Source organism: Agelaius tricolor, unplaced genomic scaffold (assembly GCF_023055355.1).
Source record: "Agelaius tricolor isolate 1412-34295 unplaced genomic scaffold, bAgeTri1.0.p SCAF_14, whole genome shotgun sequence".
Taxonomy (NCBI): Eukaryota; Metazoa; Chordata; class Aves; order Passeriformes; family Icteridae; genus Agelaius; species Agelaius tricolor.
The window spans coordinates 1382793-1407116 of NW_027269274.1; the positions used below are offsets into that span (position 1 = coordinate 1382793).

General features: G+C 49.2%; 1 protein-coding gene across 7 annotated transcripts in view; it reads right to left on the minus strand.

Moving 5' to 3' along the window:
* Positions 1–24324, minus strand: part of ITPR1 (inositol 1,4,5-trisphosphate receptor type 1) — a 162013-nt gene that overhangs the window by 35658 nt on the left and 102031 nt on the right. For all 7 annotated transcript variants that reach the window (XM_071439294.1, XM_071439295.1, XM_071439293.1 and 4 more), the window contains 5 exons: positions 21083–21215; positions 19359–19549; positions 5483–5663; positions 4658–4911; positions 679–879 (listed from right to left, as the gene is read on the minus strand). In XM_071439294.1, coding sequence (XP_071295395.1) covers positions 679–879; positions 4658–4911; positions 5483–5663; positions 19359–19549; positions 21083–21215 — 960 coding nt within the window. The remainder of the gene's footprint in view (positions 1–678; positions 880–4657; positions 4912–5482; positions 5664–19358; positions 19550–21082; positions 21216–24324) is intronic.

Here is a 24324-nt window from a genome sequence, read left to right on the forward strand (position 1 = left end):
AAACAGCAGCTTGCTGCCTTCAAAATCCAGAGAGAGATTCCTGCTCTATCCTTGAACTCCACACCTAGACCACCTGAGGGGTTTTATTCCACCTGACCCAGAGAGCAGAGGGACACTGACAATTCCCCCTGGCATGCACAGCCTCTCACATTCTCTTGCAGAGACAAGAAAGACAGAAAAATCACATTTCAGTCTTTCAGGACAATATTATGGTTCAATTAATAAGGAAATTGAGAGAATAAGCAGAAACTGGCACAGGTGCCCAGAGCAGCTGGGGCTGCCCTGGATCCCTGGCAGTGCCCAAGGCCAGGCTGGACACTGGGGCTGGAGCACCTGGGGCAGTGGGAGGTGTCCCTGCCATGGCAGGGGTGGCACTGGGTGGGATTTAAGGTCCTCCCAACCCAACCCATTCTTTATTATATCAAGTACAGCAATTCCCCACTCTCCCTGTCCAGTCTAATGGAACAGATCTTAGCAAAGCAGAAACACTTCTACTGCTTTGAGTGCTTCAACTCCTCAGAGGGAGCCCTGAGAGAGACAAGTTGATTATGAGGAGTTTATAAAGGAAAAAATCCTCCAACCTGGGGGGGAAATAAAGTGTTGTAAGACAACAGCAGGCTAGCAGAGCTGGGGCCCAGGGAGAAGGGGGGATGCATTTGCCAGCTCAGGGTTCATTACCTGGTTCTCATGGCAGGGCCCCTGACAGTACTCAGTCAGACTTTCCAGCGTCTGGTTGATCAGTGCCACGTTTTTCTCGTTTATATACAGACCCAGCAGTCCAAGTCCCCCAGTTGTGCTCCCACAGATGCAGTCCAGGAACTGCAGTGTCTCACACACCAGGTTGTAGTTGGTCTTGTTGTTCTGGCAGCGCAGGAAATTCTGTGAGGAGAGGGTCAAAGCCATGAGGGAGGGGAAAAACCATGCAAAACGCTGTTTAGCTGATAGTATTTATTATGTTCACCCATCCCCAGTTCCACTGCATGGTGGATTGCTCTGGCTCACTGTACAAGCAGTTTAAGCCTCTTTTCAGGGCTTATTTGCAATGCTGCTCTCCTGAGCAGCTTGCTGGCCTCATGCTGTACAGCAGAGAACAGAGTGCATCCCATAAACACAGAGATCCATTAGAGCCTGACACACCCAGCACAGAGCAGGCACTCTGGGAAGCTCTCTGGGGGCTGGAAGCTTCACTCCACCTGCTGCACTTCCCTGCCCAGCATCACTCAAGGCTCCCTCCTCCTCCCAGACCTCTCTGGGTTCCCTGCCTGGGGCCTCACAGCAGCTCCACCTGCACAAGAGGCACCTGAGTGCACACCTTGAAGGAAGGTGCCTTAAGATGGAATTCTCTCCACTGCATTTCTTTCCACGTAATTATTGTGATTCCTGCTTGAAGCTGCTGATTGGGAGCAGCTCCTCTAATGAAAAGCCAGATTTGCCACCATGGATTTAACAGCTTTCTGCTGTTATTTCTCCTATATTCCAAATGAAGAAAAGCACCAAACCCACCCAAAACTGAAGGACAACTAATGAAAACCAATCTCCCAGTGACTCAGATGCTGTTTGCCAGTGCATTCCCAGCAGTGCTGCAAAGATTAGCAGCCACTACCACTTGCTTTTCCTTCAAGTTTCAGCGGGAAAACTCTTATTTAGCTTAATTCCAACAGTAACAACAATTCCAGGGTGAAAAAGCCCTCAGAGGAACAGGAGCCATGGAGTATGGAACCATCAGGGTCTTTCCTGCCAGCCCAGAGAGCAGCACTGTCCCTGGCTGTCTCTGCCTGAGTCAGACTAATGAGTCTTTTAAGGCAACCAGAGAGAGAAATTGCAGATTCAATGGAAGGCGAAGCTAAAAAAGGAAAACGCTGTCTATGAATGCAGACTAAAGGTGACAGTGATTCAGCACATTTCAGCTGATTGCTCATTTAGTATCCTGACTTCTGATTAACTTGTCAGAATGTAAAAAAGGTTGATCCTACAGAAATTGGAGCTCGTGCCTTCCCTCCAGGAAAAAAAAGCAAAATGAAAGGATAATACCCAAAGTGAGGAGGTAAAAATGCTCCCTGGCTGCAGCACAGCATTTATTCTAATTGCAGCTAAGCTGGTACCTGACCTGCTTGACCCACAGTCAGCAAGGAGAGAAGAGGAATGAGGCACAAGACATTGTTAGGCTGAAACAAGGGGAAGGAAAAGATTGTACAAAACACATCCCTGCTGCAGTGTGAGAAACTGCCCCAGGGAGTGTCTGCTGCTGTCTCAGCCAGGACAGAGCGAACTCCTCATTTTCAGTCCCCCAGAGCACCTCAGAGTGGGAACACAGCTCTGCAGTGCTGAGTGTGCCAGCCCACTGCACCCCATGGGAGTGTGCACCCTGGGACAGAGCCTGCACCAGGAGCAGCAGCCACAGCAGAGCCAGCCAGAACACCTGGGAAGCATCCACTGCTCATCCCAGTCCTTGCATTCATCTGGAGAGGGTACTGCAGCTCCTCCAGCCCCATGGAGGGCTGTGGAACAGCATCCACACTGAGCAAACTGGGGCTGTACTGGGAGGGGAAGGGAAGGGCTGCCTGATGCAGAGGGCACAGCACTGCAGCTGCCTCAGCACCCAGAGACCTTCCTCCTCCTCCTCCTCAGCACAGCAGCTCCTCCAGCACGACTGGCACTGCCCTGTGTTTGCCCATCAGCTCCCACAGCTGCCAACAGCCTGGAAAGGCTCGGGGTGCCCAGCACACACCTGCACCAGGCAGGTGATCCCAACTCCCTCATTGAAATGTCATGTGCAATTCCTGGAGAGCCCTTCCCTGGAACTTCAGGCAGCGAGTCCTCTGGCACTACTGCAGGGAGCTCAGTTACATGTACCAGCTGCAGACACCAAGATTTTGGAGGATCAGACACCTGTGCCTTCCCTTTGGGGCTGACGGAGAAGCACAAACCTCGAGGCAGAAAGAGGATTACACTGGAAAAGCTGCTCTACCTTTTTTTTTTTTTTTTTATTGTTGCTACAAAAAGAAAACCCTTTTTCTCTCAGAGCTGACTACAGCTACCTGCTGTTTGGGAAACGGAATTGTTCAGGCCGGGGAAGAGCTCAGGCCAAGTTTCTGCCCTGGCTGGAATTCAAGTGTGCTCCTATAGCTGCGGGTGCCTGGCCAAAGGCAGCAGCGCATCCTGCGCGTGCGGTTTGGAACCGCGCCACGGGAACGGCACCGCCAGCGGCACGAGAATCCTCTGACAGAACACACATCAAAGGGCTCTTTTCCTTCAAAACGAGAGAAAGGCTGATGTGTGTAACCTGGGCACTCAGAGATGCTCCCAGAAGGTTTCCATGCAGCTGGGATCCCACGTGCTGCCCTGCCGGGGCATTCCCGCTCAGAGGAAGCGATTTGGCAGCTCTGCAAAGCTCTCACGCAGGGTCCCACGCTCCTGCCGGCCACGGAACAATGGGCAATCAAGGCAATTATTGTTCTTTCTGAGGGCATTTAGCACATTGTACAGCGCCTCACCAGCTCCTCCATCCCAGCCCGGCAGCACTGAACAAAAATCATCTGAATTAGAGCGCCTTTGTGAGGGGGAACCTGCTCTGGGCTCCCTGAATTGTACAAACACATCCCAGGGCAGCACAGGACACCGAGGCTGCCAGGACCTTTGGACACTGCCAACTCCAACCCCTGTCACGAGGCAGCTGGAGCAGAGCCTGGCCCGTCCTCTCCACATCCCCCATCAGGTGTTTACACACATGGGTAGAGATCCTGAGCCTTCTCTCCAGCCTGACCTCTCCCAGCTGCCCCTGCCTCTCCTTGCCCATCAGATGCTCCAGTCCCATGGTCATCTCTGACACTCCCTGCTGGACTCAGAATCCAGGGCTGGAGCCAGAATTCCACAGAGAGCCTGGGGATCCAGCTTGTTTAGATGTTTCCCATCCCAATTCTCCACCAAGGGTAGGATTCCCTTGCTCCAGACCTCACCAGGGTCTCAGGGATGTAGGGTTGGTGAAGGCCAGTCCTACCAGTAAGGGGCAAACTGAAGGTGGCACTGAGCTCCCTGACTTTCTCCATGCCCTCTGTCACCAGGGGCTGTGCCCATTCCACAGCAAACCCCACCTCTACCTATCTCCTCCTGTGTGGATACAACCTAGAAATCCTTCTCACTGCCCTTCGTGTGCCTCAGCAGATTCACCTCCAGCTGAGGCCTTCCTGACACCTTCACCATGTGTTCAACTCTAGTTAGGCACATGAACAGATCCAAGAAAATCCAGGAGAACCTGGTTACTGGAAAGTTAATCTTGAAGGCTGCTGGAACCAAAGTCCCAATGCCCTCTTCATTTTCCTACATGATTTTTCTTTCTTTTCTTTCTCTCCCCTCTCAAAAGCAAATCAGTAACTTCACAGTACAACACCTGCCTGATTTTAACAAATACTTTTTAAAAACCCCAAGAAGTGTTGATCCCACCACCTTTAATGTATGCACCTTTCAAAGACCACTGGATAACTGGATTTGCTCGTATCAGCCCAGCAAGGTGCAAGTACTTTTTTTTGGATTAAAATCACGACCAAAGAGAATAATTGGTCACATAATCCATTTAAAAAGGCCTGGGGTGAGGGATAATGGTGTGGCAGCAGTGAGTGCAGGAGGCACCTGAGCACAGGTGCCCGGAACCAGGCGGTACCTGCAGGTCCCGGTTGTGGTTCTCACAGAGCAGCTGCAGGAAGCGCAGGATGGGCTGCATGATGGAGATGACAGCACTCATCTCCAGCTCATCTTTGCTCTTGTCTGCTGCAGCCTGGGCCCCCTCCCCTGCCGAGTAGTGCTCCTCGGGGTCGGCCTCTCTCCGGTAGGTGTTGTACGCCTTCCGCGTGGCCGCCGACGCCTCCAGCAGCTGGTCCCGCACCTCCTCTGTGATCTGGGTCATGGGCTCCCTCACTGCAACACACCAGCACACATCCTCCTCAGGGAAGCTGTGTGGGAATCTGTCCCCTGGCAGCTTCACCCGCAGGCCCAGCTGATGAGCAGCAGCTCTAGGTGAGTACGTTTAGTGTAGGTGAGGGGCTCGTGCCACACTCTGCACCTCGTACACCAACCACAGCAGGGTTACCAATCTGGGGATTAATTGGTTAGGGCACACACATCTAGCACGAGCAGGAGTTATGGTAAAAGGACCTGCTTCAGAACAAAATTAGATTTTCTTCACTTATTGTTAGAGAAGGCACTGACCACAACCCACAGCCCGGGGTTGTTCCTATGGATCACGTTTGGGCAGCTTGTCACAAGACAAGGCAGCAGAGTCTCAGCTCAGAAAGACTTTTCCTCATTTCAATAACACAACCTCACAAATGGATGAAGAGGGGATGAAGCTCTCGAAATCCTGAGCCAGGGCACCACTGATCTCTGAACTTTGCTCTGTGGGATCAGAGATCAAGGCATTATTGCATCAATTGAAATGAGTTCAAAACACACTCCCTGTCAGTTCAGAAGGGGAATGACTGGGGATTACCTCTTTTCCTGTTGGGGACATCTCTGTCTGAGTCTTCATCTTTCTTTTTGTTTCCTAAGTCACTGGTGTTGACTGTGACAGTTGCCTTGATTTCTTGCTGCGCCACTTTCATGCGGTCATAAAAAACCTTAAAGAACTTCTCAGATTTCTTATCTTCCGTCAGTCGGCAGAAGAAGGAATGCTACAAGAGAAAAGGAACAGCATCTGTAGCTCCACACGCAGGTCTGAACCCAGGCAATTCCACCTTTCTGCAATGTGTGGTATCCTGCAGGACTGGGAGCTTTGTTAGCAGTTAGGGAGCTGAAACTCACAGCAATGGAAACGTGAAGTTTACTGTGAGGCAGCTCCAGTGTCTCAGCTTTGTTAGGTCTCTCATTAACAACTTCAAATGCAGGTTTAAAGAGAAGTGAGGACAATAAATCGCACCAGCCTGATACAACTGGGCAGCACACCTCACTCTCAATGAGGGAGATAAGGTAAGTACCACAAATTAAGGTAAGGAGAAGGGAATTCCCTATAATTTGATTATCAGTGCAGAAACACAAGGGCATGGGCAAAATATAGAAGAAGAACTGTCCTGCCTTCTCACCCTCAAATCCGAGGGACTGTGACTCACAACAGGCAAAAGCCAATGTTAATCACAGTCCAAAAATGTACAAACAGGGCGATGCTGTGAGGGACATCTTGTGCTGAGTTTCCCCTGCCCTGCCTGCAGCAGGCTCCTTCAAACCCCTTTTAGTTCCCACCCCAATATATCTTTAAGTGACAGAAAAACTCAAAGCACTGACTACTTTTAAGAAGGTTTATTACTCTTCTTCTGCACATATGTGCACAGAGACAGAAAGTTCTCCCTAAAATCGAGAAGAATACAAATCATGCACAGGTCAAGAAGGAGCCAACACAGTGAGTGATCAGACAACTCTTGATGAAACCAATATGCTGTTACATAAATCAGGACCAGAGCTTAAACACGACTGAAGGATGAACTTGTAAGTGGGTCACCTTATGCAGAGCATTATGAAATTAGTTAGCATTCTGCAGTGGCTCGCCATCCAACAGCTTTACATGATGAATAGGAATGAAGGCTGATTTATTGAAAAAACAAATTAAAATGGGAACAGCAATATATCCTGCCCGCTCTGCTGTGGAGCACACGGGGCCGTGGCTGCTGCTGCCTTTGATCACTCCAGCAGCTGCACGGAACACACGGAGTGACTTTGAACACTCCCAGAGCTGTGCCTTTGATTACAGGCTGAGCAGGAGTGGGGCTATTTAAAGAACGTGGTCAATATTCAGGAGATACCCCTCCCACCACTGCAACACCTCCCACCTGCCCTTAGCACCTCAGGTAAACTCTGAAGATTGTGTTTATTTCTGGTATTAACAGAGAGGAGGGAAAAGAGAACAACCCAGGGCAGAGACCCCAAACCCAGTCACAGCAGTACCCCCTCCTGACACCCACCAGAGCCCAGCAGAGCTGCCAGAGCACTGCAGGACTCTGTGCCCTCTGCCCAAACACTGCTGGGCCTGTGATGTGCCCAGGCTGATCTGGGTGCCCAGTTCATTTATTAGCATTGCTACAGTAAAAATAAAATATCCAATCCAAGATTTTCTATCGACAATTTGAATGTTTTCTCATAATGTTTTTCCATGGCTTTAAACTGAACGAGGGCTGACTTAGATTAGGTATTCAAGAAATTCTCCCCTGTGAAGGGGGTGAGACTGATCAACAGCCCCTCAATAGCTGGGGGGTTGAGGCAGCCAAGCCTGAACTAACTCTGAGACTTGGTGGCTGCAAGGATAGAGAGAGGAAGAGTTTGTATCCAAGGAGCATCTTGGAAATTTCACTCTACAAAGATTACAATAGTAACAACAACAGCAACCATTTACAGATAGACCAGCAGAAACCTCAGGCTCTAAAAAGGCCAAACACTTTCTGAAAAATTTGGCTGTCAGGAAGTGATGGCCATGACCTGACTGTCACATCTGCAGAGCCCAGACAGGAGGAATTTCCCTGTGATGAAGCTGTGCTGAAGGAAAAGCCTTTTTCTAATGAACCACACCAAAGAAATACCTTTTATGAGAGTAATTACTTCTTGCTGACAGACTTGATTTTTGTCGTCTTTTCAAGCTTTTTAACTGAGTTTCCACTGCACTTCAGAGAAAAAGCCCCAAATGAAAGGAGCATTTCCAGTAAAGCTTTTTGTGCATGCTGTGCATACACTGAAGGGGTGTCACCAAATGATTGTTTCAGTTTAGGTCAGGATGCCTAACACCTTCACACATATGAATCAACCACATGCCAGCTCCCAAAGATACTGTATTTTAAGAGGTGTGATCTTGCAAGTTGCGCTTGAGCAGGTAACGGGTGGTGATAATTATGACAGAAATCCTAAAATCTTATTTACAGATATAGCCTCCAAGCAGAAAGTGGAGAAATCTCCCTTTTTAAAACGGAAATCGAGTGGCCATTTTAGAGCACCGTCTGCTGGGGTCCTGGCTTGTGTACAGACACCATGGAACCACAGGCTGCTGAAAGAGCAAGCGTGGAGGAACAGCCAACCTCCACACTCCTGTGGGATTTTGAGGAACAGAGCTTTAAACATAGCCCTGACACTGCAGCATCTGACACCAGCCATCCCTGAGGATCCACTCACCATCACACTGGGGTCTGGGAGCTCCTTGGAACCTGCTGCAGGCAGGGAGCTGTGTCCCATAAGGAACCAGCAGGGGCTGTGTCTGGCTGTCCCAGTAGGGAAAAGCTGTCTGAGAGGTGGTGGAGACACAGCTCCATCTGGTACTGGAGACATGGACAGTGAAGGCCAGAGAGGGATTTGTGACAAGAGCACAGGGAGTGGCTTCCCAGTGCCAGAGGGCAGAGTTAGATGAGATTTTGGGAAGAAATTCCTCCCTGTGAGGGTGGGGAGGCCCTGGCACAGGGTGCCCAGAGAAACCATGGCTGCCCCTGGATCCCTGGCAGTGTCCAAGGCCAGGCTGGGGCACTCTGGGCTAGTGGAAGGTGTCCCTGCCCATGGCAGGGAATTGGAAGCAGATGGTACTTAAGGTTTCTTCCAACCCAAAGCATTCTGGCATTCACACATTGTGAAACTACATTTTAATTCAACCTTGCATTGTTAATGTCTGTTAAATCCTCAGCCCTGCACAGGAGCCATGGCAGGGCCACAGCAGCCTGGGAGGTTTGCCCCATGGACTCAGGCTCAGCAAAGAGCTTTTCCAGTGCCCCCAGGCCAGGGAAGCCCAGCTGATCTCCAGAGCACAGCAACCACGGCTGGATAATGGGATGGTGATTAATTACACAGCCTCAGAAGGAAACACAGACCCTCCCCACATGACAAGAGTGTCTGACAGCACAGATACTCACTGTGAGCAAGGACATCACCACAGAGCCCTCCATCATTTCCAAGCAGGGAGCAACCAACCACCTCCTGCACAGATGCAGTGATGCACATCCCCACAGAGATGCCTGTGCTGGCTTCTCCTTCCATCCCCTTGAAACAGTGAAGATCCCCCTTGAATCATTCAGTGATGTTCAGTGTTCCAAGGGGATGGAAGGAGAACCCATCTGCAAAGCAGCCACGCCACTGCTCCTGCTGACATCCAGAGTGAAGCACCACAGAGCAGATCAACTGATCACACCAGCTACCAGGAAACCTGTGGAATAACTTCCTTTCCTCTCCATCACCCAACTCTGCTCCTAAGGGACTCCAGCCAGAAGCCTCATGCCCAGCAGGGCATCCCCCTGGGCCAGAGGAGGTCAGTAAGTAAATCCCATCATCACCTATGACTTTATCTCCCGGTGCACAGCACAAGTGGCAGAAGAAGGGCTGCAAATCCAGAGATGGATTTCTCTGGAAAAGAAAAACCAAAGGCCAAGTTCCAATTGCAGGACCTGGACCAGGAACAGCCCTGCCCACCCTGGAGCACCAGCAGCCCCTCGAGCTCCCTCACTGACTCTGCCTGTGTTTCATGTGTTTTTTGAGAAAATAATAATAATAATAATCCTGTCTTTCTTGAGGAAGTGTCAGAGATGATAAACTACATCTCTCTATGGTCTGTTCCAGTGGTTAACAACTGTTAGAAATGTTCTTTATGCCCCTAACTTCCAGTTACTGATGTTTTTTTAAGCCTGTGTCTCTTCTGTAGTTATTCCCAGGAACTTGGTCTCCTCTTCCCTTCTGACTATTTACATACTCTGTGAAATGTTTACCTAACGTTTCGTGCTAAACTGAAAATACCATTTTTGCTTGCTGACTTTTTATTCAGCATTACTATCATTTTCTGTGGTGGGTATTTTTTGGCATGTTCTTAAATATTGCAAATCATTAACAAGCTGGATTGTAGAACCACATTAAAAAAAAATAAATCACCAAAGAATGGGCACATTTCCTGGCATTAACATTTAATTCTAAGACCTTTGACATATGTAATATACAGAATTTCTAATGATGAGTGGAAGAGAAGCTCAGCTAACTCCCCAGCACTTCAGGGGGGATGGGGATTATGGAGGCAGGATAACCACAGGGCAGGGACAAATGCTCCTTAACATGTCTCTCATACCAGCAGTGGGTAACAAATTGGATTTAAGCCAGCAGAACTGACATCTGTCCTGTGGAGAGTGAAACCACACAGCACAGCAGTCTGGTACCTTTGTGTAAGGTGTACAGAGGACACACCCAGGTAACTAATCCACTCTAAATGTAACTAATCCACAGTAAATTTAATGATGAGTGAGCTTGTGCCCAGTGTAGGATTGTTAAATGGGAAAAAACCAAAAAGAGGCAGCAGCTGAAGGCAGCTGATTTCTAGCCCTTGCCTCTGAAAGCCTGGCCAGTTTGGGCCGTGTGTGCTGCCCCTTAACTGGGAACACCTTTCCCTACCCCGTCACCTGGCTCTGCCCCCAAGTCAGGACAGTTCTGCCAACCAAGAAAAGGAACAGCACTGGGACTGTTTCCATTGGAACACCTTGACTCGCTCCAGCCTGGGCTGTCTGACTGATCCTGGGAGAGGCAGCAGCAAAACCCAGCAGTTTAAGCAAACCCTGGGTTCAGGCAGGCTCTGCTGAGCTGTGTTTGCTCCCCAGGAGGGGTGGCCTGGCCTGAGGCAGCCCTGGCTGCAGGAGCCACCCCGAGGTTGCCGTCAGCCCACGGAGCTCGGAGCGTTCCCGGGGCCGCACCCTCCCCTGGATGTTTCATCAGCCACCAAGCCCTGCCAGACCATCCCAACGCATCCCAAAGAATTCCCCAGCAAAACAAGCTTCTGATTACCGAGAAACCACGGAAAGCAAAACCCCAGCAAGCACCTCAGCAATTAAAGCAAACTGCTTTAGCTGTTGTCTCCTTTCCTGTTTCCCAAATGCCAGTGAGCAGAAAATACCCCTGGAACTTGGTGAGCCAGGGAGATTGCAGAGAGGAAAGTCCCTCCAGAAGGAGGAGAAAGCTCAGTGATCTGGCTTCAACTCAGGACATTTTATTCCAACACTAGAGAGAAATCATTGCAGGGACCTCAGCTTGCTCGGGTTATCCAGCCAGGCTGCCAGCACGAACTAATGCAAAACTTGTGTGCTACTTCATCTCTGCAGGAAGTTTGCCACCCCCAGACGACTTCTTAGAGCTGGACTACTTCAAACAAGCCACATTTTAAGGGGAACTGCACTAACACAAGCACTGAATTAAGCACAAGTGCCAACCCTCTACATTCTGCCTAAACATATTGCGAGGGCTTCCACTGCAGAGAATTCCAACCTAACTCTGCTTTCGGTCCCTCCTCATTTATTTATTTTAAATATCACTAATCTCTCTCTCTCTCTCAATCTCTCGTACGTCCTGGCTCGCTGGAGATCCATCACTTTGGGCATGAGTGATGGATATCATTAGTCTTGCATAGCTTAAGGAAATGGCAGCTGAAATATTTCACACTGAACATACTTCACAGTTTGAAATAAACCCATAAGGAAAATCTGCCAGAACACCTCAATTGCCTGTTTTTTTTGCAAACTGTAAAATAAACTTTGTCCTGAAAGCAGAAGGAGGACTTCCCAGCTCTATTTTTCACAAATAAGACAAACTCTCCCTGCCATGGGCATCCACTCTCCACCCTGCACAGCTCTGCTCTTTGCTGAGGGTTCTGCCCACTTATAGGAGAATGTTTTTTGGGGGTGATGAGTGTACAGAGCCTGACCTGTGGAAATGCTTGCCTGTCCCAGCCAGCTTTAAATGAGACCAGCAGCACAACTACACCAGAAGAGCCCCTGTATCCTACTTGTTCTCCTACTGCAACACCCAAAATCTTGATGCAACTTAAAGTCGTCTCCCAGAAGAAAGCAAGAACAAACCTCACACAGAGACACTTCCCTCACACCCCTCCAGAGCCAGCATGAGCCCTTGGAAGGATGAGGTGACACTGGTGGAGGCACAGTGGGGGAACAACAGGCACAAACAGCACTGTGGGGTCTGGGCTCACAGATGGCCTCGGGAGCCTGGGAGACTCAGGGTCTGTCCTGCTGATTTGGGTTCCTCCTGCATCCCTGTGGGAACATGCAGGGCTGGGTCACTCAGCTCAGCCATGGCAGGAGCATGGGGCCCACATCCCATGGCAGGAGCGTGGAGCCCACACTCCATGGCAGGAACAAGGAGCCCATATCCCATGGCAGGAACAAGGAGCCCATATCCCATGGCAGGAGCATGGAGCCCACATTCCATGGCAGGAGCATGGAGCCCACATTCCATGGCAGGAGCATGGAGCCCACATCCCATGGCAGGAGCATGGAGCCCACATTCCATGGCAGAATCAAGGATCCCATATGCCATGGCAGGAACAAGGAGCCCATATCCCACAGCAGAATCATGGATACCATATCCCATGGCAGAATCATGGATCCCATATCCCATAGCAGGAGCACGGAGCCCATTCCCCACCGAACCGGCAAGTGCTGCGTAGGTGTGAGAAACAAGGAAGTCTGCAGACTCCCCAAAAGAAAAAAAAAAAAGTGTAAGATCTCCTTGAGAGACAGAGGAATTAAAGAAAACCATAGCAACAAGTCAGTCCACCTACCCAAACCACCCACCCACCACCAGTTTCATTTGCTGACGCACTTCAAAAACAAGCTGGCTCCTACCCGCTCTGGAAGGTGAGCAAGCCCTGAGAGCTCATTAAATTCCCTTCTCAGCTACTCTTGTGTGCCTGCAGCTAGTGAGCAAGTGGGATATAAATAGAAGTTATATAACAGTGCTTTGTTGATTCCTGTGCTTACCAAAAAAAAGGCAGCATGACCTTGTTTTGCTGAATAGCTTTGCCTCTGCCTGCTCCGGGAGGACTTTAATCCTGCTAGGGATCATCTTGAAAGTTTATGTTGGACCTGGATCCCATGGAGAGGAATTGGGAGAATTCCTGATTTACCTCCCTGCTCGCTCCTTGCAGGACCAGGATCCCAGTGGAATGCTGAGAGGAGTGCCACACAGGAGGTGGTACCCAGCCATGAACACCACGAGGCCACCAAGGCACAGCTGAACCCTGAGGTAGAGCCTCTTCTCCTTTTTTTCCACCTACACTGCTCAACCACACAGATGGGCACCTCAGAATCCAGCAGGAAACTTCTCTTTGGGAAAAAGACTGGAGGATGCTCTGCTCCAGGAATACTGATGGCCCAGACACACCTCAGGAAACAGCAGGAGCTGCAGGTCAGGAGCAAAGACAAGGTGCTATCGTTACCATCTCACCTCACCCAGCCTCAGTCTCACCTGGGCATCCCAGTGCCCTGAATGAAAACAGAACCTGCCCTGCAGGAAGGATTCCTCACACTGCATTAGCAGGGGGGCTGGGCTGTTTTGAACATGGTGGCATCCAACAGATGAGGAACACTGAGACTTCACCGTGCTAAAAACATCAAAATATACGAGGAGAAGATGGGTGTGCTCCCACAGGCTTGGCAGCCCCAGATCCTTACGTGCTGTGGAGCTGTACAGCATCAGGACAGAGGTTCCTCATGGCTACTGCAGGGCCTGTGCCTTCTCTGGAAAGCAACTCCACTGTCAAGGAGGTCAGGATCTGCACAAGGTTTCCTTCTGGAGAGGGCTCCTTCAGAAAAGGACAAGATCTCTGCCCACAGTTGATGATGCAGGTCCTTATCAACAGGTTTTTTAATGTCGTGTTCATGACATGATCAGATTTTTTTTTTCAAATGCTGTATTTTATCTTGAGTAAAAGCACATTAAAACAGTGAAAGACACAGGCAGGTGATTGTTTAACATGTGCCAAGAGATTGCTGGGTGTGCACTGGTTTCCTAAACAGGTACCATTAAAACAATGTAAAAAAAGATACCCCATCCTCTATCACAGAATTCTGTCTGTTAGAAGCAAACAGACAATTTAAGACTTGTTTTATCAATGATCAGAAGTTTTCAAGTGCTATTTACAGAAGTTTAGTGACCCAAAGACATTCTTGCCTCTGCAGCCTTTGCCATCATATACAATTGCCTGTGCTCACTGATATCTGTGACTGCTGTAAATCTTGCAATAAATAAATAAATCTGATTTTAGAAGTCCAAACCACAAATTAAAACACTATTGTATCACTAAGCCAACATCTCACCCCACCAGTACTTCTCTAATGTTTTGCAGAGTTTTCCCCTTATTTTGCAGGGCAGTTGCAGCCACATAAAAAAAGAAACAAAGTGTTCCTGCAACCAAATAGGACATTTTGGTCACAGTATTTCACAGCCAGTGCTACAATGAGCTCAAAGACATAAATTTGTCTTGAAGTCTCTGCTCTCTCAACCCCAAGGGCTGTGGCTGACCAGCACCAGTGGCTGGTACAGCCCAGCTCTGGGATTCCCTGTGTCCCCCAAGTGCCAGAAACACAAAGAACTGGACAACTCTGGATTCAACTCCTTTTGTGCATCAATCCTGCAATTATGTAATAACTATCAATCATCTCTGGACTGCTGGAGGCACAGAAAAGGAGACCACAATTCACCCTGGTGGAGTTTCCTCGCTGGTGGCAACGCATGAGGAGAAACGTTGAGAAACGTCAACTGAGTCCAAGCATGGAGCAAGACCAGGGTGGGATGGGAGAGTTGTGTGAGTCCAGAATTCCCTACCAAACCTGACTGCTGAGGAGCTGGCTGCTGAGATTCCTGTACCCACAGCACCTGTTCCAGGGACAGCACAGCCACAGCCTCCAGCCTCAGGGGCACTCAAGGGAGGGCACACGGATCCTCTGGGGAGGCTCAACCAAAGAGCTCTGGAGTTCAAACAGCTCCAAGCCTGAAGCTTTTTTCACTGTCACATCTCCAAGGAGCCTCACACACCCCAGTGAGCTCCAAGCCACCACTGCATACAGCACTGATTCACTCCTGCCATGCTGTGATGGAGGCACAACTCTCCACCACCAGCGGCTCATCGGTGCTGTCTCGAGCCAGGGTGGCCCCTGCTCCTCATCCCTTCCTCAGCTGCTGGGGAACAGAGCTGTGCAGCACATCCCACCATCATCCTCTGCAAAGAGCAGCAACTCTGCTCAGGTGCCTTAAAGCCAGGAGTAAATGCCACTTTCTGAAAAAAAAAAATCAGCTTTTCCTTGTGTGCCAACTCCCATCCTCTGTGACTGCAGCCCACCTAGGGGACAGCAGTGGACAAAGGGAACTGAGGCACCACCACTCTCAAGTGACAGAGGTGCATTGTGTCACCTTGGGGCAGCGCTTAAACACTGCCTGCAACAACCAATGTCATCAACCTCATTTTACCTTCCCCTGCTGAAAGCACCAACATGTGCATGTGGGTAATTTGTCACGCAGGCTGACTTTTGAGAAGATCCCTAATTAAGGGAGCAGAGTCTCCATGGAGAGGTGTTATGTAAGGGGCTTTACTTGCCATTAACTTCCACCGACCGAGGAAAGCCGAAACTCGGTGGAGGTGAGGCAGAGGAACAGCACATGGGATTTTTATTTAGCAGATGAGAGACGAGCGTTGCAGGACGAGTCCTCAGTGATCTCCTGCACTGTCACTCACTGGCTGTACCAGAGAGAGCCTGGCCCTGCTGCCATGCATGTGGGGAGGGACTGAGCGCTCATCCCTTCCCAAGGAGATGCAGCTCTGAGCAGCCAGCAGAGCATTCCCTGCTCTGGAGAAGGGAGCCCAAGGCAGCACCAGGACAGCAGCCAGGCAGTGGCACCAGGGAGCAGGGCAGGCTCAGCCCTCACCCTCTGGAGCAGAGCGTGGGGCACCCCCAGGGCTGCTCAGAAGCGCTGAGCCAGCGCTCCCCAGGGGGATGCTCAGGGTTATATAAATTAATAAAGGGGTTGATGTAATTTGCAGCTCAGTGAGTCGCAGCATTTGTCAAGTTAATTTGTTGTCTGGTGCTGACCCCGTGGTTCCACCTCTGCTTCTGTCTCTGTGCAAACGAGGGCAGGCTTCCCACTGAAACCCAGGGCTCCTGCTGAGCCGGAGTGACAGCCACCACAAGGTCACCACCATCCTGCTCCCAAAGAACCTGACAGCGTTTCCAAGTGAATTCCAAAAGCTAAAGCCCAGAAAGTTTCCACCCAGAGAGCTGGAAGCGGGCAAAGACCTTCCCAGAAGAGCTAATTTGCCACATTCACATTCACCCCTGCAGCAAAACACGGAGCAGCGTGGGATCCAGGGTGCCACACACCACCAGCTCAGCCTCCTTCCTGAGGTGAACCAGGAGCCTTTTCTCTTGTCCTGCTTCTCCCCCACATTCATTTTCTTAACAATACAATAAAAATCCCTCCTACCAATTACAATAAGGAACGTTTCGAGATTTGCTTTTCTGCTGGAGTTGGCAACCACCTACTTTGCCTACCCTTAATACTGGCCCTGCCTGCACCTAATGAAACAGCAACACCTATTGCAGTTATCCCTTCCCAGCATCATGGGGATCTGCTCTCCCACTGAAGCTCATGGGAGTTACCTGGGAACTCCCTTTATTAACCATATTACAATCATCATGTGCAAGCTCCTGTGTGTTGGTACAAACCTTCTGCTGCACTCCAGGCGGAATCAATTTCCCGTGTGAAAACCTGGAGTTAGGAAAATGCCATGCAGGGGTGACACATTTCTGGCTTTGCTGCCAAAGAGCCTTTTTTACATAACCTGCCCCTATCCCACCACTTTCCTATTCTCAAAGGCCTGTAGATAGAGGCAATTGAAGTTCAGTAGAAATGATTCAAACTGAGCACAGAACAAACTTGTTTGGAACACTATCAATCAAAAGCTGCTAATAATAACAAAAAATAAATGTTAAATGAAGATAAACTCTGTTAGACCTCAAAGACAAAGCTGGCTGGGTCAACTTTCTCAATGACAAATGCATCTGATGCAAAATGAACACAGTTACTAGTCCAGAGACTGGGGATGACTCTTCCACTGGCACTTACTGGAAATTGCAGAAGAACTGCAGAAAATCCACTCTGCAGGTTGCAGAGGTTGCCAAGCCCTACCTACCCACTCTGCAAAACTTATCGAGGAACACCAGAGAAAGACTGGGATAAAACACAAGGGAAATATCAGGTTAATTTTCCCAAGTGCATCTCGTTTCCATAAGCAGCCAAATTTTGCAGCGTGTTTTGTAGAAATTAATTCCTGCTAAGGGGAGGCCATCACTTTGCTGCACTCAGTAAATCTTCACTGTGTCACAGCCACAGGCTGCTGTACAAAACCAATCAGCTTTGCAGATGAGCAAGTACCCACACAGCTCCCCTGAGCAGCTGGGCTGCACCAGGGCCCTCTGCACTGGGAGCCTTTCTTCCTACATGGGGACAGCAAAGCTTGGGGACGAGTTCCCTGTCTCAGGATACCAGTTTAACCTGGCCATCCCATCCCTCAGCAATTACCTACCCTGGGAGATACAGCCCTGAACAAATGATTTCACTAAAGAGCAAGCCTCCACCTTTGCTTTGATTCCCAGTGTGGAGCCAGCTGCTCTCCCACAAGTCAAGCTTTGTGGTTGGTGTTTTCCCCACTGGAGTTCTCCTGACTTGGCTCTCTCAAGCCCTCCTGAGAGCTCAGAGTGCTGAGGACGTGCTGTTCCCAGCTGCCACTGCCAGCATCCCATGGGCCCCCATGTGCTGGAGCCACTGCAAGGCACCAGAAAACTCTCTCCCTACCACCAGGAGTTTAACCAGCATGAAGGAAAGGCACAGAACACGTCTGTGCACTGACCATGCTCCTTGTTTGCTGTTTGCCATCAAGTCCATGGAGTGTTGCAGCACGGAACACGCACATCCCAACAGCTCCACGGGATACTTTCAATAACATCCCATTCGTGCTTTGCATGCATGAGTAAGAGCTGCTGGGTGTGTCTGAGCCCTCAGAGCTCACAGCATTAGCTGTAGGCATCACAAGTCATTTGGTTCCTAAAACATTCTGTACTTAAAAGCAGCCCACACTCCAGCAGAGCCCCCTCCCAGCCCATCCTGCCGGAGCACGCACCCAGGGACTGCTGGCTGCGCTTATTCCTGACTGGGAAAGGATGGAAAACATCCACCCTAGGCTCTGGAAGCATGTTTGTAGAGGCTGGAGTGCAGCAGGAGCTGGCAGCAGTGCACAGTGTGGGGTGGAAGTGCCACTGCCCTGAGAGCCATCCATCACTCCTGACCACTGGGTTATTCCACAGCCTGCCAGCTCCTGCTCACAGACAGCAAATGCAAACTGAACTGCCTCCCTTTTGGGCAAAAAGGCGTCTTTGGAAAGGGACTGCAGACTTTCCTGTTGGTTTGCAGTGGGTGAGCTAAGGAATCTGCTTCCAACATGGATTTGTGCACTGTGCAAGTGACTCTGCCCAATCCTCTAGCACTGAGGTCCAGCACAAGCAAAGGATCTCTCCACCTCAGGCTGGTGCAGTTTGTTTTTCCTTCCAGCATGACAGTGAGAGGTTACCTGAGGCTCCCTGAGAGCTGCAAGGATGAAAGCTCAGCTTCCTTTACATTAGAGAAGAGCAGGAAATTTAAAGGAGTGAGTGTCCCCCAGGAATGTTAATCCTGTCATTGCAGTTTAAGGTGACACAGGCTTTTCAACACTCAGTTCCCACTTTATCCATTGCAAGTTTCATTCCAGAGCTTGTACACAGGGGATTAATGAGAGCACTGATTACAGAGACAGAGTGAAGGAGCCCAGAGACATTCCCTGTTCTCTCAGGGGAAGTTTGCATGGACACAGGAGGTGCTGCTGTAGGGATCTAGTGTGTGTTCCACCCACAATAATCAGTTACAACTGGTCAGGACTCAGCCCCACAGGCAGACTGCAAGCACAACACGTGCAGAGCTAAACAAATAAGATATCACAGATTCCATCATCTTTGTAAGCAAGTTCTGCTGTAATAAGGTTTTCCTTTCTGTTTGGAAGAAGGTAAGAGCTCGCTGGTGTGTGTTCATTAATCCACACCAGGGACAATCTTCTTTTAGGGGAATCTAATCCTTATTGAAAACACAGAAAGGAAGAACAGATTGAGATTGCTGGAGAATGGTGGTGGTCTGGAGTTTACCAAACCCTTATGTCAAATTCCAGTCTGAAATTAAACAGCTCATTGTAAAAGTCTCTGAGCATGTTACAGTTACTTAAGTTATTTGTAAGAGCAGTCAGTAACTTATCTACAAACCCATTTTATTACACATTCCTCTATACTGCCCTGGGAAAACACCTCATGTACTCAGTGCCCGTGCAAACATTCAATAAGTTCACTTTCGCATGGCAGACATTAATATTTCCCTTAATTACAGGTCAAAGATCATTCAGATAATTTCCCCTCCCGCCTCCTTGACCCTCTCAAATTTCCTGGATTTCATAAAAACATTTCCCTTCCCGACAGGGCTCAGTCACAAGATGGAGTTTTCCATTTCCCTACCTGTATCGTGGTGTTCCCACCTTCCAGCAGGGCAATGGCCAGCAGGATGCTCTCGTGGAAGACTCTGTCACTGGTGGCATTCATGATGAGATCTATGACCAGGTTGGAAGCACCCTCTTTATCCAGGTGGCACTGCACATCTGCCAGGCTCATCTCCCCTCGGCTCATGGAGCTCGACCCAGAGCTTCCTCCTGTAGAGTGACCAGGACAAACAGGTTGGCACTGCCCCCATGGGGGTGGCAAGGCCAGGGGGACAACAGCATCAAATTAAATAAATTTCACTGTACAACTGGCTTCAAATGGAATTTTTGTCCATCCTACCCCACCATCTCTGCAATACCATGAAATGGTTTTCTTTCAGAAATGGTTCATAATCTGACATCCTGATGGGCACATTTCCTAGATATTACCGCAAATATTAAATTGATCAGGATTTCTAAGTACGTTTATTCAAAGCAATGTCACAAACATCAAGCCAACCCAAGGCAGTCACTGAAAAGCACAGAGAGCTCTGTCTGCTAGATTTGCTCCCAAGTGCAGTCACCCACATGGACAGTTTTACTTTCTTTGGGAGCTCATAGACAAGACCATGAGGGAAAACAACCCAATTTGAGCCATAGGGTGCTGACTGGTCAGGAACACACATCTGTTAGATTTTATGAAAAATCCTTTTACTAGGATCTTTTCTCCTGAGAAGCCTCAGAGGAAAAGAAAAACAATAGGTATCTGCTGCTGTGGAATGCAACAGGTGCATCTTTGACTGGTCTCATGTGGTTGTTTTTAATTAATGGCCAATCACAATCCAGCTGTCTCGGACTCTCTGATTAGTCACAAGATTTTATTATCATTCCTTTTTCTTTCCTTGCTAGCCTTCTGATGAAATCCTTCTATTCTTTTAGCGTAGTTTTAATATATAATTTTCTTTTAATATATCATAAAATAACAAATTAGCCTTCTGAAACATGGAGTCAAGATTCTCATCCCTTCCCTGTGGGAACCCAAGAAATTCCTCTGGCTGCCCTAGAAGACTTGAGCCCCTGCCCAGGGGGCTCAGAGACCTTGGCACAGAGCCCAAGACCCCTGTGCCTTTGATTTAGCCCTTAGGAAAAACAATTACCAACCTTATATGAAGAATTACAAGCCATGGAAGTTTAAGTAGAATGATAGTGAATTTATCACAGGGTGAAAAATAGATTTTTTGGGGTTTTTAGAATGGGGGTTCAAGGGGCAAGATGGAGGAATGTGAGCGTGTCCAGTCTTTCTCTTCCTTCTTCTTCTTGGCCTCCATCTTCAGCTGTGATGTTGGCACTTTTAGATTGGTTTAGAGTAGAAGCTCACTGTCTAACATAGGTAATGGGTATTGGGAAGTAATTGTAAATATTGTACATTTAGTTTTTAGTATAAGAAGATAACATCACCCCAGGGTCAGGCAGAGTGCCTCTGACTGTCCTGCTGAGCGGACCTCAGCTGGACAGGAGAAAGAATTTTATAGATAAGATACAATAAACAACCTTGAGACAGAGAAATGAAGAGCTCTGACTCCTTCTTTGAGCATCAGGCTGGAAAAAGAGACTTTCCAACTTATCTCGAAGTCACTCTGAGCAGCAGAGACTCCAAGATTCCCTCATTCTGGGACCCCTGCGAACGCCACCACCCAGATCCCAGCGAGGGAGGGAGGCAGATGCCCTGGGGAGGCAGGCAGGGAGGAGCAGAGCGTGTCCTACCTGCCGTGGCAGCCTTGCCGGGGCCGCTGGCAGCCAGGGGCCCGTTGCCGAAGGCGGTGAGGCTCTCGCGCCGGCCGGCCGCGCGCACCGTGCCGTAGTAGCGGTTCACCAAAACCTGCCTCAGGGCCTCGCCCTGCAGGCAAAGAGCACAAGGAAATCACCATGGCAGCTCCACGAACAGGCCAACCACACGTGTTCATTGGCAGCAGTTAACCAGTTAGTTAACTGCTGTTAACCAGTACCCTTCTCGTGGTGAGGGAGGGGGAATGAAGCCCTGGAGAGTTGGAGAAATCCACCCAGCAGCTCCTGATGTGCTGGGGCAGGCTGGGACATTGGAGGGGTCTCATGGGGCTCAATAAGATTATGGGTTCCCCCATGCATCACAGAGACAGCTGCACTTCAGGTTTTGTGTACAGCTTTCTAGACAGATTTAATTTTCCGAGAGTTTCATTTTAATTAAGTTTTATTGTCTCGGTCTTAAACGCAAAGGAGTGGCATCTGTACAGCACCAACACAAAATCAAGAGGTGGATTAGAGGAACACCAGAAATGGTTTTAAGGAACAGTTTAATCTCCTCACACCTCTCCTGCCATCCCACCAACCCTGCAGGGCTGTGCTCCGCTGTCCCTCCATCAGCAGCTGACAGGACCCATCAGCTGCGAGCGGAAACCCGAGCGATCCCGCTGGATCCCGGCTCTTTGTTCCCTGCTGGCAGCTGCCCGAGTCACACCAGCCCTCCCACCCCAGCACCCAGCCCAGCACAGGGCAGGACCTCACACAACCCCAAATCCTGGAGCTCCCAGAGCTCCGGCACAGCCCCAGCACGAGCCAGCAGAGATCCAACACCTCCAGTCACCCCAGTGCTGCCACTGCAGCCTCCACAGGAATTCCCTGGGATATGGGGAGCTGGACAAAGCTGGAGGCACTGCCAGCACACAAACGCTGCACAGGGATTAAGGGATTTTTGTAAGGATTGTTGTCAATCCGGGAGCTCCTGCCCTGCTAATGGCAGTGTGGTTACAGCAGCACCATCCCAGGACAGAGCTGCAGAAGGGAGGGAAGGGCTTTTCTGGGGAGTCAGAAAAAAAAATTAAAAAAAATTTAGCCAAAAATAATTTTATATCAAAAATATTTCCAATGAACTAAAGCATCTTATCTTTAGTTCCATTCACAAAAAGTGCTTGTCGCTGATTTATTGATTTTCAGTTGTATTTCAAATGAAATTGGTTGTCTGACTATAGATTCAAGATGTCATTTAATACATTAGCTATCATAAAAGTGAAGTCTTACTCTTTAAAATTTCACAGGAGGCCTTTAAAACACAAGTAAATGGAACGACATAAATGGGCATTAATTGGCTTGTACAGAACTCCAGCCCTGCTGCAGTCCTACTGATTTTATAAACAGCTGGCACTCAAAAAAGTCACTTCAAGAGATCCTTTTACCCCAAAAGAAAAAAAGACAAAAGCCTGTCTGATAATAATCAAGTTATTTATCAAATTTCAGAAATCACTTCCACAGGGAGAAGCCCAACACATGCCTGAGCTGGTGAGGGATCTCTGCCCTCCCCACAGGGCTGGGGCTCAGGTCAGGGCTCCCACTGCCACCCTGTCACCACAATCCAGCAGCTTAGAAATGGTTCCTGGGGATTCTCAGTGTGAAGGCTGCAGCCCAGGAGCTGCATTTCATGGGATTAGATGGGGAGGGAGCAGGTGTCAGGGAACAGGATGCAAAATAAACACAAAGTCAGTGTTCCAACCAGCTGCTTCCAAAAACTCCCAAACAGCGGAAAAAAGGAAAACTCCTGTGGAAGCAACAGCAGGAGGAGATGAGCACTTCTCCAAGGGGCACATGCTTCCCATCACTGCTTGGGCCAAAGAGTGAACACGTGGCAGAGGCAAGAGACAGCTCAGGAGCTCCAGCAAACGCTGTCCTGGAGCAGCTCCTGCGCCTGACAGAGACATCAGAGTGCTCAGTGCACGAGGCAGGGCCTTACCCACCTCCCTGCTCCCAGCCTGGCAGGTGAGGGAGGCTGTGTGACAGAACAAGGCCAAGCCAGACAAAAAAACCCCTGAACTACATCTGCCTTGGACATGTGCACTGATTGGAAAGGCAGCTTGACACCCAGATGGGCCCTAGGACACAAATGGCTACAGGGGAGCTCTCACAGCACCTTCTTCCTCCTCTGTTGAACTAACTGGCAGTCATCCTGTCAAATGGCATTTAAACCAGGGATTTTTACTACTTATTACAAAGATAACACACATCCAGCCTCGAGAACAGCTGCTCAGCAAACTCCACCTTGCCTGAATTCAGGAGGGCAACTAAAGCTCTTGGAGCTGCCCCCAAATTCTCCTTTTGGCCCCTTGTGGAGCAGGAGGTGACTTCTATTCCATGGTCAAAATAGTTGGGGTGAGTGGAGACTTGAGCAGGACAGGCACCTCTGGTGTCTGTAGGTGTTGTGTATCCAAAACAAGGCAAATCACCCAAAAATACAGCAGGAACAAGTATCAAGCAGCTGTTTCTAGTCAGAGTGTGCTGATCCAGGCCTGGCAATACACAGTCACCAGCACTTCAAACTCTAACTGGAAAGAAAAGCTTTGGTTCCTACAAATTTATCCAAACCCATGGTATCAGCTAACAAAATACAAGTACGTGATCAGAGCAGAAGGGAGAAAAAATAAGTGGTATTTAAGAAATGTTCCAATTAATTCAGCTGCAATGCTTGGCTCCAGAACAGTTCTTTAACCATCCTGTTAGTGCTGTGCACCACTTTGACGAGGGCAGTGTGCAAACAAATATCAGATGTTTGGCACTAACCAGAAAAATCAAATATGGTACCTAGGGAAAAACCCAGCAGCATCCAGTTTCATCTGCATTCACACCAGGTAAAGTAAGGGTAAGTCACACAGAAACATCACTGTACCTGCATCAGCAATGCAGATGCAACACACAACTCCAAGTGATATCAGAAACTTGTTAGAAGCTTTAAAACAGAGCATCTTTCATGTTTTAGAGTGAAGCAGTTATAAGTTGTTGCTGTTGTGCTCCCAGCTACAAGAGCAAAGAAATGGAGAAAGGGACCAACGATGCTGATTTTGCAGCTTGGCTGGCTAGAAAGGGGTGGTGTGGCCAGAGGAGCCAGCTCCAGCAGCACTGATGGATGTCACTGCACAGCAGAGTGATCAGCACCCACAGGGAAGGTTTTGACAGTGGCAATGGACCAGACCAGGACCTGAGCT